Source organism: Panthera uncia, chromosome C2 (assembly GCF_023721935.1).
Source record: "Panthera uncia isolate 11264 chromosome C2, Puncia_PCG_1.0, whole genome shotgun sequence".
Lineage (NCBI taxonomy): Eukaryota > Metazoa > Chordata > Mammalia > Carnivora > Felidae > Panthera > Panthera uncia.
In genome coordinates, this window is record NC_064810.1 from 145,029,094 (window position 1) to 145,049,173 (window position 20,080).

The following is a 20,080-nucleotide window of genomic DNA, read 5'->3' on the forward strand; positions in this document are numbered from 1 at the left end:
AAGGAGAAAAGAAAGAAAAGGGAGGGAGAGGGAAGGAAGGAAGGAAGGAAGGAAGGAAGGAGAGAGGGAAAACCTACAGACTTACCTCAAATATCACATCCTTGGGGCAATGGCTAAAATGTATTGAAGACCCATCACCTACCAAGTCCAATTCTATGAACTTGACATGAATTGCCTCATTTAGTCTTCCTGACAGCCCTATCCTGTAAGTACTGTTTTTCCTATTTCGCGCCAAGCGTCTGAATTCACGGTAGTTACGCGGTTGGATACTGCGTACAGGGTTCCACTCGATGACGGATATTTAGTTCACCAAAAACTCATGCTCCCTCTTTCACGGTGTGGGGTTGTTCCTGGTTGACAGCTGTGCAGCCAGACGTTTCCCGCCGTCTCTGTTTCAGCCAGGCTGTGCCACGGGTTCTCACCGAAGGAATAAGAGTAGAAGCGATACTCGTCACTTCTGTCTGAAGCTTTTAAGAGGCAGGATGCTCTACTCTTGCCTTTTCTGTCAGCTCCGTGTGGAGGCTCCAAGGCCCTGTTTTTCATATTTTATAGATAAGGAAACATCCATGTGTGGAGACTGCCTGCTTCCCCGCTGGACCACTTCCTGTCCTGCCTCTGAGGGGTCTTCTCCAAAGGCCCCATCTGAAGTCATCCCCCTAACGCCACCCTAACCCCATCACCCTGTCCCGTTGCCCAGTTCTGACTTCTTCACGTCACGTCTCATTCATGGTGGGTCTTCTCACCGGGATCTGAACTGCAGAAGGACAGTGACCTTTCTGTCTGGGTCACCTCAGGATGCCTTGCTCCTACGTCAGTGCCTGGAGCATAGAAAGCACTCACAAGTTTTTGTTTTGTTTTGTTTTAAATGATCGAAAGCGTATTTTCTGGACAAAGCCTCTGGTAATAACACTCCTTTTAAAAAAGTCAACCGGGGCGCCTGGGTGGCGCCGTTGGTTGAGTATGTGACTTTGGCTCAGGTGGTGAACTCGTAGTTGGTGAGTTCGAGCCCCATTTCGGGCTCTGTGCCGACAGCTCAGAGCCTGGAACCTGCTTCGGATTCTATGTCTCCCTTTCTGCCACTCCCCCATTCACACTCTGCCTGTCTCTCTCTCTCAAAAATAAATAAATATTAAAAAAAAATGTTTTTAAGTAAAAAAGTCAGCCTGCCAGGGGCACCTGGGTGGCTCTGTCAGAAGCTTCCAGCTTCGGCTCAGGTAATGATCTCACGGCTCTTGAGTTCCAGCCCCACATCAGGCTCTGTGCTGTCAGCACTTCAGATCTTCTGTCCCCCCTGCCCCCCGCCCTGTCCCTCTCCCACTTGCTCTCTCTCTCTCTCTCTTTCTCTCTCAAAAATAAACATTTAAAGCCTGGATGAAATGCTGGAGACTTGGATCCTCCTCAGAAGATGTGATGCTACGTGGGGAAGTGCCTGCTGAGGGGTGGGGTGCGGGCCCGGTGTGGGAGGGCCCCTTTGCCAAGCCTGGAGGCACCGGGGTGCCTGGGGCATTAACTTCAGGCCTGCAGGCCAGAAAGGCGCGGAGGTGTGTGTGGGGGGGGTCTCCCTCCCGAGGGAGGAGAGGCCGAGGAAGATGCAGGTGGGACCCTCGCAAGGAGAGGCTGGGATGCCCACCTGAAGTTTCTGGTAAAGTTACAGCCGCTGTCCTGGCCACCAGTGTGAAAGCACCTTTCGTTTTGACGTAGTTGAGTTGACAGGTTTCCACGGACCCACACAGTCAAAACAGCGGGTTCCTATGCCAAAGCAAATCGGAGACAAGCCACGGGATGAGAGAAGTGTCTCAGTTTGTCAGGCTGTCAGGACAGGGCTCCTAATTTAACACCAGGAAGCACAGAACAGGGGCATTACTGTTTCGGATTCAAGGTGAAAAGAATCCAAGGCCAGACAGGGCAGGCCCACTTTGGGATGTCTGTTTATGGCTCAGGTGCTAACCCTTGGTGTGGTTCTGGTCACGGCCCCTTTGCCTGGCAGAGGCCCTGCTTCAGGTCACCTCAGCAGATGTTTAGCGCCTGTTCTGTCCCAGCCCCTTGCCAGTGGCCGAGGCTCCGGCGATGAACGAGGCAGGCCAGCCCCTCCCCCATCGGCAGAAAATGTGGACCTTGAACAAGCCTCGTGCTTCGTCACTTCTAAGGCACCGTTGTTTTAGGCACTGCTAAGAAAGAAAAATGTTAATTACGTGATGACACAGATCTCTTACGTAGAATTTTTATTGTATGCTCGTTAGAAGAGCTCTTTTAAACTTCGTTGACATTTTACATGCTCTTGGGACTGTATAAAAAGAAAACTTGAGGAAGGAAAATAAATTGCCTAAGATATTCCTACGACTTCTTTACAGAGTCCTTCTCTTCTGAATTTTTTTTTTTAAAGTACTTTTATACACCCTGTCATCTTTCATGCCATCAAGGGTGTGAGCAATGCAGCATTCCTTGGAAGAGTCCATAAAAGAAGTAAAAGCCATCGGCGCTGGGCTCATACGCTGGCTTTTGACTCCTCCCACTTTGGCAATGATGCTCCGCGTGTCGCTTCCGCGAGGTTTGACTTTGGCACATTGTGACGCGGTAACCGCTCCCTGGTCTGGCCGACAGCATTGGTAAGTTACTCCCCTGACCAGAGGGAAGCAAAAATGTGCAAGGAAGAGCACCTTTGAATCCGAAGTCTGGTTAGTGTCCGCACAGATCACAGGCAGGGATCCTCCCTTGTCTGCAGACAGACATTCCCAGGGGAGGAACCTCCAGGCTGAGACCTGAGCATGGGAAATGGCAAGGCAGGAGGAAAAGGCGGGAGAGTTGCTGGAGGAAGGAATAGCCTTTGCAGAGGCCCAGAGTTGAGAGAGAGGGCAGAGGGTTGGAAAGCTTCCTGGTCAGTTCACAAAATGGGCTTTTCGGTAGTGCTGGGATGTGGAATTGCTGCCAGCCATAGAAGTAAGTTAGTTGTGGTTCTGTTAGGCTTTGACAACTAATCCTCGTTGTCCTCTGTCTCCTAGAAACTGCCGGAGGAGTTAATGGTGCAATGAGCCTGTTAATTTATGTTTTACCTGCATCTTGCATTGAAGATATTTTATAGATCTAGCATTTTATTTTTGACGTTTTATGTTATCACCTATATATGCTCAGAGCAACATTAATATAGTTAGATCTAAAAAAAGGTATGAAAAAACAGAATTGACCCACGGCCCCACCATCACACAAGTTCCAAACATGATCTGTTCGGTCCTTGCCTGAGTGTATACACGAAGTTTGCGGCTGAAATCAAAGTGATTATAATCACAGGTCCTGCTTTCTCTCTATTCTCTCTCTCTCTCTCTCCTTGAAATTACAAGGTGTGTGTGTGTGTGTGTGTGTGTGTGTGTGTGTGTTTAAACGGTTTGTTCAAATCAGGATACAAACAAAAACTACACATTTTATTTCATTTATGTGTCTCTCAAGTTTCTTTTTTTTTAATGTTTTTTAATGCTTAACTGACTGAGCCACCCAGGCGCCCTTTTAATCTGTGCATTCCTCCCCCTCCTTTTTCCTTACAATTTATTACTTGAATAAAAATCTAGTCATTCATTCCTGTGGTTCATGCCTACTGAGTAGATGTGTCTGAATGCATCCCTATGGTGTCGTTAACAAGTTCTCCAGTCCTCCGTATTTTCTACAAATTGTCAATTAGATACAGAGGTTCATCAGATTTCGACTTGTTTGTTTGTTGCAAGGCCACATCATGGGTGGTGATGTGTATTTCCATCAGGAGGTGCATGATGTCTGGTTAGCTCTGTTTTCATGGTACTAAGATTGATGAGTGGGCTTAGCTGATGTCATCCTGATCCCTCCGTTATAATGTGGGCACCTTGTTATTTTGATGCTTTTCACCTTGCTGTCATAATTTAACAGTATATATTAGAAGTCGTAGCATGGGGTTCTGTAACACGTAATAATTTATTTTCTTCTCTCCTCAGTGTCTGCCCCACAATTGCCAGTTTGGGCAGGGGACACATTTCAGAGTTTATTTCCAGGGAGCTCTCTCCACCCCCTCAATCCTAATGACCAACCTAAGCTTTCTTGGTTCAATTTTTATTCTTAACTTTGCATCGACTTTGAAAGTGTGTACTTACTTGTTGCTCTTGGTAATGGTACTTCAACCCTGTGTTCACAGTTCCTATCTGGTGCAGATCTCTGCTCCTCCCTGTGTATTTGGCATTTCTTACTAAGGCTGCCTTCTTACTTTCGGAAGATGTAAAGTACAAATTACTGAGACAATAAATATTCAAATCACACAGGCCATCTGCCCCTGAACAGATGTCCACTGTAAGTCAATGTCAATCTCTGTTCCTTGGGGCCAGGGAGAGAGGTGAAGAAAAATACAGGCCAAGCAGGGCTGAAAGAGCCCTCTCCACTGGGAAGAAAAGGGAGGCTGATGAAGCAGTGGTTTCTACTTAGCTTCTAATTCATGCGCAGAAAAAGACTCTTTCCGGGAAAGTCAGTGAAGGAAGAAGCAATGATAACCCAAGAATGTAGCGATATAAGGCCCGCAGATGGTTTACCGTAATAGAATTGTTCCATGGACCACATGAGTGTTTTCTTTTCCCCTCAGTATATGTAGAGCATGTAATTTGCCCCGGTGCTGTGCTCAGTGTTTTGTTTTGTTTTGTTTTGTTTTTTGGTATTACCTCTAAGTGGGGTACTGTCTTTCATCTCCACTTTCCAAATGGGAAGTCTGAGGTTCTGGAAGGTTATGTAGCTGTCCCAGGTCACACAGCTAGTAAAATTCCCACTGTGGGAGTGAGATCTTGGGTAAGTCACCTAACCTCTTTGTGCCTCAGTTTCCTCATCTACAAAATGGGGATGGTGGTATTACCTGCTCCCCAGGTTACTGTGCAGATCCTGTATGAAGTATTTGAGCTCTGAGGAAATGTTAGTTATTATTCTGCTACCTCTTCTTGGTGTCCTAGTGAGATCTTTAATCCTTTCCCCAGAAATCAATGGGATCTGTTCTTCATACTTATAATAGTCCTATTTTCTACAAGGCCTTCATCCTCTTTTTCCCCTTTGCCTGTCCCCATCTTATTTCTAGGGGGTCTGTGCTGGTCCTTTTGATAGGAAAGTTAGATTGGCACAGGTCAGTGTCAGCATGTGGAGAGAACTTACTCACCCCCATTCAGAGTATGCAAAAGTTTTATTTTGCACTTAGCTATCCAGCATAGAGCATGTGCTATGTGCCAGGCTCCTATTTTTGACCCGACAGAGAGGTGTCAGAGCGATGAAGAAAGGGCATAGGCTTGGCCCTTGCCTTTGCCGCTATCAACTGAGTAGCCCTAGGTAAATCATGTTTCTTTTCTTGGTCTCAAATTTCTCTCCTGTGCAGTAGGAGGACAATGTTCAAGATCCCCGTTGTTCTAGTTGTTATGTATACGGACATGTGTGCTGGGTCAGAATGCGAATCACTGGGCAAGTCCAAAATCGCCTGGGCACTGGTGTGGGTGAGCTGTGAGTGTTGGGGGCTGTGTCATTCCTGTAGCAGGGGCGTTTCTGGACGGTTTTTCTGTTATCAATAAGATTCCAGGGCAGAGAAAAGTCAGAGTTCTGAGAAACCACTGTGGAAATGCCACAGTGAGGTCTTTGCAAAGCATAGTGAGGGCTGGGGCCTCTGACTTTTTTCTCATCCCCAGCAGCCTCCCACTGTGCGGTCTGGCCGCACCATCTCCAGCCATATAAAAGGTGCAGTGGTTTTTAGTATATTCACAGAATACGTGCTGCCATCACCACAACCAATTTCAGAAAGTTTCGAAGAGCTCTGTGTTGACAAGTGCACAGTCATGTCCCTATCACCACAGCGAGATAGAGGACAGTCCCATCATCCCCCCAGATGCCCCTGTGCCATTCCTTTGTAGTCGGTCCTTCTCCCCACCTTGTAACCCCTTTGCCTTACCATGTACAGCTCATCAGTACGTACCTGTGAAGCCTGCTGGGATTTGGTTGGCATTTCGTTGAGTCTGTAGATCAACGTGGGGAGAATTGGCATGTCAGTAATGTTGCACCTTCCAGTCCATGAACATGTTATACCTCTCCATTTATGTAAGTCTTCTCTGATTTCTTTGATCAGTATTTTTTAAAAAAATGTTAATGTTTCTTTTCGAGAGAGAGACAGAGACAGAGTAGAGTGGGGAAGGGGCAGAGAGAGAGGGAGACTCAGAATCCAAAGCAGGCCCCAGGCTCTGAGCTGTCAGCACAGAGCCCGACAACAGGGCTTGAACTCACTGTGAGATCATGACCCGAGCCAAAGTTCGATGCTCATCCGACTGAGCCAGCCAGGCGCCCCTCTTTTATCAGTGTTTTGTAGTTTTCAGCATATTCTAAAGTTATATATTTACCTAATAAATATTTCCTTTTTTCTTTTTTGATGCTACTGTAAATAGTCCTATGTGTTTTTAACGTTTGATTTCAATGGTTTGTTGTTAATATATTGATTTTTGTATATTGAGCTTGCAACCTCTGATAATGCTAAACTCATTGATTAGCTCTTAGATCTTTTTATGGAGATTTTTTCTACACCGGTACCCTGTTGTTTACAAATAAAGTTTCAGGGTGTCTGGGTGGCTCAGTTGGTTCAGCTCCCAACTCTTGATTTAGGCTCAGGTCATGGTCTCCTGGTTTGGGGGTTCGAGCCCTGCGTGGGGGGCTCTTAGCACAGAGCCTGCTTGGGATTCTCTTTCCCTCTATCTCTGCCCCTTCCCTGCTCACGCTCATGGTCACGCGCGCTCTCTCTCTCTCTCTCTCTCTCTCTCAAATAAATACTTAAAAAAAAAGTTTTATTTCTTCCTTTTCAGTCTTTCATTTCTTTTTCTTACCTTATTGCAGCTTCCAGAAATATGCTGAATAGGATTGGTGAGAGGTGATAACCTTCCCTTGTTCCTTAGGGGGAAAGCATACAGTCTGTCACCACTGAGTCTTAGATTAGCTGTAGGTTTTTACGTGCATGCCCTTTATCAGGTTAAGGAATTACCCTGCTATCCTAGTTTGCTGGAAGTTTTTATCATGAATGGGTATTGAATTTTGTCAAGTGCTTTTTCAGCATCAGCTGATACACATACCTGGTTTTTCTTCTTTTGGTCTGTTAATACGGTATCTACATTGATTTTCCAATGTTGAACCCGCCATGCCTCCTGGAATAAACTTTAGTTACTTGTTGTGCACCTGCATATTTTTATATATTGTTGGATTTGCTATGCTGATATTTTGTTGAGGGTTTTTGATAGCCTAGAAAGAATTTATCCTTAAGCTTACTCATGACCCAACCCACTTTCAGTCCATCCCTCTGAGACATTCACATACTAATAGTCTGATGTGGGTTTCTCTGAATCCTTGTCTCTCTTTCTCCTTTCTGTGATTGCTGTTCTCTTTGGCTTTGCATGTTTCTCACTTCTGCCCAGAAACTCCTTTCAGAAACGGGATTTAGGAAGAAGCATTCGAGCCCATAGCTAGATTCAAGTTGGTTTGCCTCACCTTCCTGAGATCCTAAATGCCCTGCCACCAGTAGTGCCCTTGGAAGGCAGTGTGTTTGTGTTGGATGTATCCGAGTGGTCTAGTTCCCCATTGGCAGGTGCAGGAGGGGAGGCTTTGTTTAGGACACACACTCTCTGCTTCCTCCAAAGGCACCCAGACAGGGACAGGAGCAGGGCCTCTTGGTGGAGACTGAAAGGCCCTCTTTGTCTTACCACCAGGTGGCTTTTGCGGCAGCACAGAGGACTCAGGGTCGGGTAAGGAAGGGGAAACGCAGGGAGCGGCTGGGTTTCAGCCTTCCGAGGTTATTTTTAATAAGGGAAGGCCAAGGGGGCGGAGGGCTTTCTGAAGGGAGGTCTGTGTTTTTGCCTGGCTCTGAGATGACTCAGAAGTGAGAGATCAAAGGAGAATGCAGACCCCTGAGGAGGGCCTGCCTGACACCTGCCTTCTGAACCTGGGGTCGCAGGTCGTAGGGCGCCCTAACCGAGCCTTTGAACTGGGGACAGGGTAGCCAGAGGAGGGAGGAAGAAAGGGTGAGGTGTTCCCCCCCCCACACACACACTTTTGCCTGTTTGAAGCGGGAGGTTCACCATGGGCAGGCTTTCTGCTCTCCAGAAGCACAGACAGCCAGAGGGCAGGCAGGAGAGGTCCTCTCTGGGAGGCCGTTCTCCAGAACTGGGTCAGAGAGCAGGAGAGGGGATAGCTAATGGCCTGCAGAAGCAGGGAGGCCTGGCATACTTTCCTTTAATCTGTGGTTTCGCATGGGGAGGTGTTTGGACAGATGGATTGCCAGCTCCTTTCCAGCATTTTGTCAGCAGGCTGAGGAATCTGAGGCGGCCACCTCCCTACCGAGCCAGCAAGCGCCAGCAAGGGGAGTTTCCTGTTGGAACTCACCAGCTGCGGGGACCTGGTGGTTGGAGGGGGGCCTGCTCCCCATATCATCATGCAGTCTGGTGCATCGGAGGCCACCTCCTCGCCCACCTGTCCCCTCTGGCTGGTGCCGAGTCTAGTCCTGAGTCTCTTCTCCCCCATCTCCGGCATGCTGTGATTGGATTCGTTTTCCTGAAATCCACTTCTGCCTGTGGTTCTTCTCTGCTCAGTAACCTTCACTGGCTCCCCATTGTCCGTCCATAATAACTACTCTCTCAGCCTGGAATCTGATGCCCACTCCACACCCCTTAACACACATGTGGGGTTTGCCCAAAATGGACAAGTCGCCTAGTCCCAAATATGCCCTGGGCTTTTGCACCCCGAGGCCTTCCTTTGTCATGCTTCCTCTGCTTGGAAGCCCCCATTTTCTCTTCTCTGTATATTCAAATCCGGCCTCCCACAGAGTCCTCACTAAGGCCATGACTGCCCCTGCAGAGGCCATGCCTCACCTGCCTTTCCAAGGACCTTCCTTATAAATCGCACCTCCCTGGTGGCATTTAGCTCGTTCTCCTTTACAGTACTTGTGTCTGGGTCTGAGGCTCCTTCTCCTTTAGGACAGGGCCTGTGTCTAAGCTGTCCTTAACATTGTTCTCATCACCTGGTGACAGCACACTGCACTTAGGACAGTCACTATTTATTTATTTATTTATTTATTTATTTTTAAACTTTTTTAACGTTTATTTATTTTTGAGACAGAGAGAGACAGAGCATGAATGAGGGAGGGTCAGAGAGAGAAGGAGACACAGAATCTGAAACAGGCTCCAGGCTCTGAGCTGTCAGCACAGAGCTTAATGTGGGGCTCGAACTCACGGACCAGACCGTGAGATCATGACCTGAGCCGAAGTTGGACGCTCAACCGACTGAGCCACCCAGGCGCCCCGACAGTCACTGTTCAAGAGCCACTGTGTGCTAAGAACTTCTCAAACATCCCATTTATTCTTCCCAACAAACCCCCGAAAGAACTTTTTTAATACCTAGCATTCATGAATGTTTACTAGAGACGTTCCAGGCTGTTCTAAATGTTCTGGCGCAAATCGGCTCAGTTAATCCTCGTATCAACACTGTGTGGTAGGTTTAATTATCCCCCTTGCAAAGATGAGGAAACTGAGGCGCAGAGCGGTTAACTGGCCCGCTGGTAATTGTGTTTGCTGAGTGAGAAGTTGCTGTCCATGCTTTATTGCTCCCACTCAGCTCTACTTATTCTAATTGGGCACCAGCCTTTGGCCAACACTCAAGACTTCCTTCTCCACTCCTCACTGGGTACCGTATGATGATCCTACATCCTTAACAACTGTGGTTTTCCATCAGCGACACATGCTTACAATCCCTTAATGGTTCTTGTATACTTGCTTTGTCATATTTTATCCCAGACTAATTTCTTCTTCCCCAGGCTGGCACTTTTTTGGCATTACGCTGCCTCTGTTTTTAATCAAGGCCTCCCACACCCACATTCTCAAATTCAGCAGGCACTCACTTCTGGCAGGAGCCCAGGGCTGGATGCCAGGCTTCCTGCTGGGACTGGCCCCACAGCTTCTCCAAATATTTACTTCCCCAGGATAGCCTCCAAATTACGGAGTAGTTCCCCTGCATCACGGTTTCCTTGGGATCGTCTTTGGCAAAGTGGAAAGCAATGTAGCCTTGTATCCCTTGTGCTGAGCACAAGGCTGCTACAAGGTTGATCCTTAATAAATAATCACTGAATAAATAACTTGATTCTTCTTTCCACTTTAAAAACTAGGCTTGGGGCGCCTGGGTGGCTCAGTCGGTTGAGCGCCGACTTTGGCTCAGGTCACGATCTCGAGGTCTGTGAGTTCGAGCCCAGCATCGGGCCCCTGTGCTGACAGCTCAGAGCCCGGAGCCTGTTTCAGATTCTGTGTCTCCCTCTCTCTGACCCTCCCCCATCCATGCTCTGTCTCTCTCTGTCTCAAAAATAAATAAACGTTAAAAAAAAAAATTAAAAAAATAAATAAATAAATAAAAACTAGGCTTGGGGCGCCTCAGTGGCTTAGCTGGTTAAGCATACGACTTCGGCTCACATCATGATCTTGTGGTCTGTGAGTTCTAGCCCCGCGTCAGGCTCTGTGCTGATGGCTCAGAACCTGGAGCCTCCTTCGGAATCTGTGTCTCCCTCTATCTCTGCCCCTGCCCCGATCATTTTCTCTCTCTCTCCCTCTCTCTCTCTCTCAGAAATAAACATTAAAAAAAAAAAAAAAAAAAGGCTTGTCTAACTGGGAAACCAGGGAAACTCTAAAACCAGATGTAGGAGTTAGCTTTTGCTCTATGACAAATAGTCATAAAATCTTTCCACATGTCTCCAGATGCCTCAGTTTCCTCATCTGTGGAATGGGGGTAATAATAGAACTTACCCCCACGCCTAAGGAAACTAGCCATGTGCAGAAATAGTGATCATACCAGTATTATTTCAGTAACTTCAAAAAAAAAAAAAAACAAAAAAACGCTCATGTCCCAGCAGGGGCTGTTAAGCCCGTCCTGCTCCCACCAGTCCTGGAGAAGATTCTTTGGCAGTCATACTCTTTTATTTTGTTAATCACCTCATCAGGGAACCTCTGGGAAACACTAGCTCCTTCTGCCTGTAAGACCATGGCTACACACGGAGGTTTTACCCATCTGATTTTATCCAGTTTTCCAGGATTTACCATCTTAAAAAAAAGAAAAAAAAAAGAGCATTTAATATATTTTCTATGTTTTCCCATTTCTGAATTAATATGTTGGGTTGCCTTGATTCTAAGACTTTATTGACTGTAAGACTCACCACTGATTTTGGAATGGAGGGGCTGGGGGGGAGGATAGATTACATACTAATCTTTTTTTTTTTTTAATTTTTTTAAATTTATTTTTGAGACAGAGAGAGACAGATTATGAACAGGGGAGGGGGCAGAGAGAGAGAGGGAGACACAGATTCTGAAGCAGGCTCCAGGCTCTGAGCTGTCAGCACAGAGCCGGGGCTCGAACTCACGGGGACCGTGAGATCATGACCTGAGCCGAAGTCAGATGCTTAACCGACTGAGCCACCCAGGCGCCCCGATTACATACTAATCTTATGTAAATTACATTCCAATCTCAGCAGCATCAAGGCCTCTGTGCTTGAGGGAGGGCGCTGGGGAGGGGGGGCTTACAAATTAGAATTACAGAAACACATTATGTTCACTGTTTGTTACATCCTTCTTTTGGGTCAAGCACAGAGCTGCACATGTGTTAACGCATTTTGCCCTCACAACACCCTTATAAGGTACACTTGTAAGAATGAAGAAAGATGAAATTGAGGCATAGAAAAGTGAGGCCACGCAGCTGGGACGTGGCACCAGCCACTGAGCTGAGGCGGTTGGACCAAAGGCAAGCTGCCTTTCAGAAATATAACTGGATTTCTATAGAACAGATCTGATGGCTGGAGCATCCACTCTCTTCCTATCTGTGGAAGGTCACCAACCTCTTTGGACTATACGAACAGCCATTCCTAGAAGCCTGATACTTAATCCAAGGAGGGGCAAAGGCCTGGTCCAGCTGACTAGGACAAGCACTGGTGAGTGAGTTCTTTCACTGAATGGCTGCTTTGTGGGATCCAGGGAGGCCCAGACCCTGCCTGGATCTACAAAGAGGTTTCTTCTTCTCGGGGGCATGAGACCTGGACGGGGATAATGGCAGAGGCCAGAAAAGGGATGGGAGTGAAGTGTTGGAGGAGGGAGAGGCCCCTTCAGTCCAGGGAACAGAAGGGCAGAGAATGCTTCGTGGGCCGTCTAGAACTGTATGACACGGTAGCCACTAGCCACACGCGGCTATTTAAATTTAAATCAATGACGTTAAACATTCAATTCCTCAGTCATGTCAGCTACATTCCAAGTGTTCCGCTCTTGCCGTTGCCTGTCATATTGCGCAGCACAGGTAGAGACAACATTTCCATCATCATGGAAAATTCTGTTGGGCACCTGACCCTGGATCCAGCTGGCTGCAGCAAAGACCACATTGTCCGCGGGACATAGGGAGATGCTGGGCCTGTGCAGGGGCCTGGTTCTGGGAGGTGACTGGTGAATGGGGGTGTTCCCTGTGGAGAGTGTGATAAGAGAGGTGGAGAGAAGTGCCCACTTGTAAGCTGTACCTTGAGCAAGGAGAAAGGCCCACCAGTGCGTCCCCAGGCTTGTCTGAGAGGGGCTGAGGTGGCTCCCCGTGCCCTCTCGACAAACGCTGTCACCTGAGGTGACCTGAGTGGGTGGCTTACTCACTGTAGCCTCAAGTCCGGCTCCCCTGGAGCACCTGCCTTTGCCTTGAGTTCTGCCCCCCTCCTTTTTTTAAAAAAAGTGTTTGTTTTTGAGAGAGAGAGACAGAGCACAAGTGGGGGAGGGGCAGAGACAGAGAGGGAGACACAGAATCTGAAACAGGCCCTAGGCTCTGAGCTGTCAGCACAGAGCCCATTTGCTCCCATATTATTGTAGAGCAGATCTTCTACTGTGTTTCGTCTCACCCCTCAATATTTCAGTCTGTGTCTAAATTGCTGGGCATCCCATTCGCTCGCCATGTTGGCATCTGCTCGGGCAGCCTCTCTTCTGCTTATGCCTAAGAGCAAAGCCCTGCATTCAGTGCTGCCTTTCTATAAACCCTGGAGAGCCTGAGGGGGAAATGATTACAGAAAAGAAGCTGCCCCCAGCCTGCCAGCCATTTTTACCGGAAGGTTGCTGTTGAGAATCCAGCCTAACCCCAAGCTCAGGTCTGCGTTTACCATTGAAGGCCAGTGCACTGGGGCTGGGCACTGGGGATGCAGCAGGGGCTGAGTCCGGGTCCCTGCCTGTGTACTCACAAGTAGGCGTACAGCGGGCAGAGGCAGTCTTGGCTGGGATATGAGCTTAATAGTCAGCTTGTCTCAAACTAAAGCTTTGCTGTGGCACGGTCTACATCTGGACATGTGCATGCAGGTTGTAATTCACACAGTTTCCTGATGGGCCCTGGCTTCTGGGTTTAAAGCGCCTACTCGTTTTAGGATGCACAGGATAAAAGTGAGTCCTACATGTCTCACCCCACATGTAAAAGTAGGGCCTCTCCAGAGTGATGCTTTTACCTTCCTCCCCCATCCATCTCACTCCCCTCCCGGGCGTGAGTGAACGAGAATGCGGCCCAGCACAGTGCCTGGAACATAGGTCTCAGGAAACGGACATCAAATTGCATTCAGTCATGTATTCATTCACGTATTTACCAAATATCCACGGACAACACGTGTACCATTCAGGGTTCCTGGCACTGGGGAAATAACAGTGAACAAAACAGATTAAAATCCCCATCATCGTGGGGCTTACATTCAGAGATGACAGACAATAATAATAATAATAATAATAAACAGGTAAAATAAACAGCTTTGCTGGGCAGTGATAAGGTCTCTGAAGCAGAATAACTGAATAAGTAGCATCTACAAATGATAAAATAATTACCTTTTTAGAAGCAGAATATAAAACTATATATGCAGTATGAGCCAATCTTTGAAAAGGAAAAATAATACATATATGCTTTAAACACACATAGGTGGAAAGAAATCCTCCAAAATGCCAGGGGTGGTGGTTATCCCTGAGAAGCAGGATAGGTGATTGTTCTTTTCTTTTTAAAAAAAATTTTTTAATGTTTATTCACTTTTGAGAGAGAGGGAGACAGAGCATGAGCGGGGGAGGGGGCAGAGAGAGAGGGAGGAGACACAGAATCCAAAGCAGGTTCCAGGCCCCACACTGTCATCACAGGGCCCGATGCGGGGCTCGAACTCATGAACCATGAAGTCATGACCTGAGCCGAAGTCGGACACTCGACCGACTGAGCCACCCAGGAGCCCCTGATTTTTATTTTCTTAAATAGATACTTGCATGAATTGATTTTCTGTAATGAACAGTGTTGATTATACCTTTGAGTATCTTTGGTTTAAGCAGGAGACTTGACATGAATCCCATTCCTTACAGGCCATTTCTGAGTTGGAGCCCCAGAGCCCTGCTTCCAGCATGAGGGAAGCTGAGGCAGAGCAGGGCTTCCCTTCCATCATGCAGAGTCCCAGGCAACGTTCGGTGCTTGCTCCCAGGGGGTCAGGACAAAGGATTCAAGTCCTTGCTGAAAACAGAGTCCAAAACCTGGGAGAGGGGGCTGTGAAGAGGAACAGGCCCTGTAGGCAGAGCAGTGCAGTGGTTAGACCTCCGGGCCATGCCAGGGGCCCAGCTGGTTCCTCCGCCTGACTGTGTGACTTTGAACAAGTTGCTTAACCTCTCTGTGCTTCAGGTTTCCTCGTGAAAAGACAGTGATAACAGTACTGGGACTGTCATGAGGGTAAACTTGTTTAAAAATTGAAGAGTCCTTAGCTCAGTGCCCAGAGAGAGGAAGAGTAAGCACTCAGAAAGGGTAGTACCTGTCATTTGTAGAGCAGGTCAAGGAGGGCAGTGTGCTATCAGCGACGGTGACAGAGAAGACATGGCAGAAAGAAAACCAAATGTGAAACAGAGAAGAGGTGGCTGTGGGGACTGGATTCAACCTGCTGGCCAAGCCCCGTGTCCTTTCATTGGGTACCATCCCCTGTATCCCTCCCCTCTCCCCCAAAAGCTCCGGGGATTTGTCCCAACTGTCCCTCCTCCGTTGGTGCCACCGCTCGAACTGGTCTCACTGAGGGCCAGCTGCTGAGCAGGAATGCAGTTCAGATTTCTCCAGAGCAAACGTTGAGAAAGTTCCTTAAAGAAACCTGAGAGGAAGAAAGGTGGGCGATGCCTCCCCTCCATGGAGGGGGCTCGTTCTTTGTAGCCCCTCCGGTCACCACCTTCTCAGACGTCTCTGCAGGAGGACTCCTGCTTGCTGACTTGGGAACAGACGTGATGACCCTGGGTGGGTTGGGTCCAAGCTGAAGCCTCTGAGACATGGCAGCCCGTCCCCCTGGAACACACTCACAGAGTCTTGGGAGTCTGGGTTTGTGCTCTGGCCCCACCATCGACCATCCGTGGCAAGTGACCCACCCCTGGTCCTCCCCGTCCTCAGATGTGTGAATGGGGCACAGTGCTGCCTGGCCGTGTTGGGGGCGCTGCTGCCGGGGTGACAGGAGTTAGCGTGGCCTGCCTCTGCCAGTGCTCCCTTCGCCCCTCGGCGGTTTCCGTGGGAGTGAACTCCAGACCCTTCAAGCTACATCAAGTTCTTCTAAATTTCTTGCGATCTTTGGAAAACCCTGTGGATTCTTTCCTTCTTAGCTTATCTCAGTTTATGGTGAAGAATTTGTGAGCATGTGGACGTGGGTGTTGATCTCTTCCTTTAGACCGTGAGCTCCAGGAGGGCAAGGACTGTGTCTGTTCCGCTGATGATTGTCGCTAGTCCCTAGCACAAAGTAGGCAGAAAATGGTTTTTGAATTGTCATCACCAGAAAGGAGAGTAAATTGGAACAAAAAGACCCACCCTGCCCATTCCTCTCTCTCTCCCTGTTCGCTTTGCCGACAGACATTCAGTAGCCAGTGTTCAGGCTGGGATGTCCTTGGGAGATGTGGCTTTGGGGCTCCAGGGCTCCAGCCATCACTGCCATGGCAACAGGACGCCGGGGAGCGTGCTGCAGCGGGCCAGCCTGTGTCCATGCCCGGCTCAGACGTGTGAGCGGGGGCGATTGGTGCCGAGTGCTTCCCGTCTCTGTACCTCGGCCTCCTTGGCTCACGAGGAGCCGTGCCAATAGGCCTTTCCCTTTGTGGTTGAATCCCCCATTCCCTGTGGCATCTCCACGTTGTCTCAGTTGCCCTTGGTCCCCTCTGCTGACCCACTTCTCGGGGGAGGTGGCCGCCTACTGCCCGCACATACGCAAAGCCGCGTGTCCTCCCCTCCCCCGGTCATGGTGGGAGCAAGCGGCAGAGGACGTTGCTTTCGTTCGTGAAATTGAATCAGCCACAACAGAGACTAGGAAATCGAGTCGGATACTGAAAGAGAAACAAACTAGAGAAACTACTACTTGCAAAAAAAAAAAAATTGCCATTTCAGTTTGGTTCAATGTAAGGACCGAACCACCAAGTTTGCTACATAATAAGTGTCAGTGGTGCTTCTGATCCTTTCTGATATAATGATGTTTTTGACAAGTTGAGCGTTCCGTCTCCGTAGTCTGAGTGTGACCTGATGACCTTTGCTAGCCAAGAGCGGTGGTGACGTGGGTGACGTGATGTTGCCCAGATTGCCGTCCGGGCTCTGTGGTGCAAAACTGATTAGGGACAGGGGAGCATGGCCTGGCCTCAATAACACGCTGAGAATGTTCTGGCTCCTTCACAAACCATACTCACCGATACCCTGGAGATCCTGGATGCCAGACCTCCTGGGGCAGTTAATGAGTCCATCAGCCAACTTTGACAGGTGTTAGCAGCCTCCAAAAGTCCTTTGTGCTAGGTCCCGAAGTGAAGTTTAACAAAAAAGCGCGATTCTCTTCTCAAAGCGCTTGAGCCCAGTAAGGGAGGGAGACGTGGTTTTTTGTTTTTGTTTAATGCAATAGAGTGTCACAGAGCTGGCACAGAGGATGGCAGGATGACCCCAGAAACCATCCATTCCCTCGGTGTTGAATTCCCTACCTATTATGTGCAGGGCACTCTGCTAGGAGGAGAGAGTAAGAGTGAAACCAGCAGAGTCCCTCGAGTAGTTGGGAGAAGGGTAGTAAACAAGGTGACCAACAAGCAAATACACATCTAACCAAACACCAAATAGGTTTAGTACAATCACAAAGGTTCCGTCAGAGAGAATACTGGGGACCCACCTGAGGGGGGCAGCCCTTGAGGCACTCTGGGAGCCCAGTGTGCCCAGAGAAGCAGCAGAAACTGGGACCAGAACCTGCAGGTGGAGCTTAAGACACAACCCCAGGGCGCCTGGTTGGCTCAGTTTGTTGAGCATCCGACTCTTGATTTCGGCTCGGGTCATGATCTCGCGGTTCGTGAGTTCGAGCCCCACTTAGGGCTCTGTGCTGACAGTGCGGAGCCTGCTTGGGATCCTGTCTCCCTCCCTCTCTCTGCTCCTCTTCCACTCACTCTCTCTCAAAATAAATAAATAAACATTTAAAAAACCCCACAAAACCCAGAAGCTATAAAAAATAATGTGTGGATTCGACTGCATAAAAAATTTTAAATTTCAGTAATAGAAAAGACAAAAACTAAAGGCAGCTGAGAGAATATATTTGCAGTATCCGCAACAGGCAATAGGTTAATATTCAGAATATAAATATCAAATCTATAATAAACTTATGAAAAGATATTCAGCCCACTAGTTATCAGGGAAATTAAGATTAAATAAAAGATATCATTTCCTTTCTTTTTAAATACTGATAATAATCTGTGTGAGCAAGGCTCCCTATGCGGGGGAACTCATCTTTTTTTTTTTTTTTTTGGATAGCATTTTGGCAGCAAATATCAAAATCTTGCCTGTGAATATGCTTTCACTTCATCATTTCACTTCTGAGAACCTTTCAGAAATGTACATACATGCAGAAAGCAGCTTGTCCAAGAATATTCTTTTGCAGGATGATGTGTACTTGCAAAAAGCTGGGGATGTGACAAATGCCCATCAGTAAAAGATTGTGTAAGGTGGTACTTCCTGACCAGAGGGGGTGCCCCCCCCGCCCCCCAGGATCTTTGCCAACATCTGGAGACATTTTTGGTTATTGTGCCTGGGGAGGTGCTTAGTAGCACCTGGCATTTTGTGGGTGGGGGACAGGATGCTGCTAACCGTGCTACAGGACAGTCCCCACCAAAAAATTACCCAGCCCCAAATGTCAGTAGTGCTGAGGTTGACAAACACTGGGTCAAATAAATCCGCAGCCAGTTGGAAGAAAAGGGTAAGTCTATACATGTGCCATTAAAGATCTCCAAGACATGTCATTAGCTTTTTTACAGCTTAATGTGTGATTTTTATAACACAAGAAAAGAAAACAGCAAATTTAAAAAACCACTAAATGATCAGTTCTCCCCAGAGGCAACCACTGTTACCGGTTTCTTATGTGTCCTTCCAGAAATAGTCCCAGCACAGACAAGCATATTTGGTTTTTAATAAGCTGTAGGTATTTTGCTGCATGGTTAGATTCAGAAACTAGTGCATTAATTAGCCGGATGCTAGCTGCCTGCACCTGACGACCCCTGACATAACGTTTTTTAGGTTATTCCCCCTCGCCTCTTGTGTTTTCAAGGGCATTTTTATTTTTGGATACAGAACAAAACTGTGTGCTGGGGTTTGGGAGGGTGGGAAGGAGCCTATAACCAAAAGGCTGATATATTGGTGAGTGAAAGGAGGACGCAGAGGAAATAAGCCGGGCGAGGGTTCTCTTGCACGTGGGTGTCAGTGAGGTTCCACAAGGGCTGTTTGGTGGTGCTGACCCGGGGGGGGGGGGGGGGGGCTTTAACAGGGAGGGGGGGTAAATTTCCTCCCACCCCAGGGCAGAATTCAGCCAAAGTTAGAAACATATCAAATCCCTCTTCTGCCGGCCCACAGCCAAGCAGAGTCATTAATGGGCCTCCTTGCAGATTTGCGCACTTTGCGATCACGGATTCGCCCCATCTCTGACTTTTTGAACAAGCCTGGCTTTCATCTCCTGGGCTTTTCCAGAAAAGCCTCTTAGAATTGGGTCTGAGACCTTTTGATGTTGGCTTTCATCAGCGACTTCTCTCTCCCCTGCTTGTCTTCCTGGCTGATACATTATTCCAAGGTCAGGATAAAAACCCTTGCGAGAAGGTGGGGTTGGGTGACCTGCCCACATCCAGCCCGAGGTTCTCGAAACATAAGGTGTCTGGTGCCATCTTCAGCCAGATGCAGGCGTGTTCAGCAGACCAGACTCCGGCAGGAGCACAGGAAGACCAAGCCTCCTGAGGGAATGTTCCAGAGCACAGACTGCAGGCAGCAGGTGGCAGGGCCCCCGAGACCACCGGAGGCTTCTGCTGCCCAGCTCAGAAGAACGCTTCTCCCGAAGCCTGCCTCTTGAGTCTTCTCCAGAAATGTTCCATCTTAGACTTCAAAATGCTTTTTCTCCCTTGAGGGACACCCACCCAGACTGAGAACCTGAGGAGGCTGCCTGGCGCCTGCTGTAGAGTTAAGACCAGGATGTTTTAGTTCCAGAGTTGGGGGTGGGGGGGGGGGGGGGGGGGGGGGGGGGGGAGAGGGACATTCATTTCTCTCAAGTGATGTCAGCCTGTTCCAGGTGTGAAATTTAAACCCTCTGTTGCTTTCACAAAAATCATCTCTTCTTTCTAGTAAGCATTTTGATAGAGTCAGAAACGACACAGTTTGGGGGAGAAAGGGGTGGTTTCTAATCTGAGATGATTCTGGGGATTCTGAACAGTGCCACAGCCGGTCTATGAGACCCTGGCTTTGAGTTGGGGGTGCTTGCAACATTACTTTTAAACCTCTGGATGTTTGTGTTCGATATTTTATTTTCAACTGTCAATGGCAGTTTGATATAAAAGGACGAGCCTTTATCAGAGGAGCTGGAGAGCACAAATTACTCCTTTGGACGGTATCACATTGAAGTTACTCTACACAGAATCACGTCTGCCTTCCAGAAGCCTCCCAGCCGTCCTTAGCCCTGAAATCAGAACTCCTACTTCGGTTTGTCTCAATTCTGCTGTGGTGTTTGATTTGCTTCTCTGGCTGGAAACAAGAAGAGGTCTGAGGGGGCCGTGGTTGGGGTGGGGGA

General features: G+C 48.2%; 1 protein-coding gene across 6 annotated transcripts in view; it reads left to right on the forward strand.

Moving 5' to 3' along the window:
• Nucleotides 1–20,080, forward strand: part of CMTM7 (CKLF like MARVEL transmembrane domain containing 7) — a 50,733-nt gene that overhangs the window by 16,133 nt on the left and 14,520 nt on the right. The window contains exon 1 of one of the 6 annotated variants that reach the window (XM_049629912.1): nt 1,808–6,072. The exons of the other annotated variants lie outside the window; for them this stretch is intronic. Within the exon in view, the coding sequence (XP_049485869.1) occupies nt 6,046–6,072 (27 nt within the window). The 5' untranslated portion in view covers nt 1,808–6,045. Of the gene's footprint in view, nt 1–1,807; nt 6,073–20,080 lie in introns of those variants that run through there. 6 annotated transcript variants of the gene reach the window in all.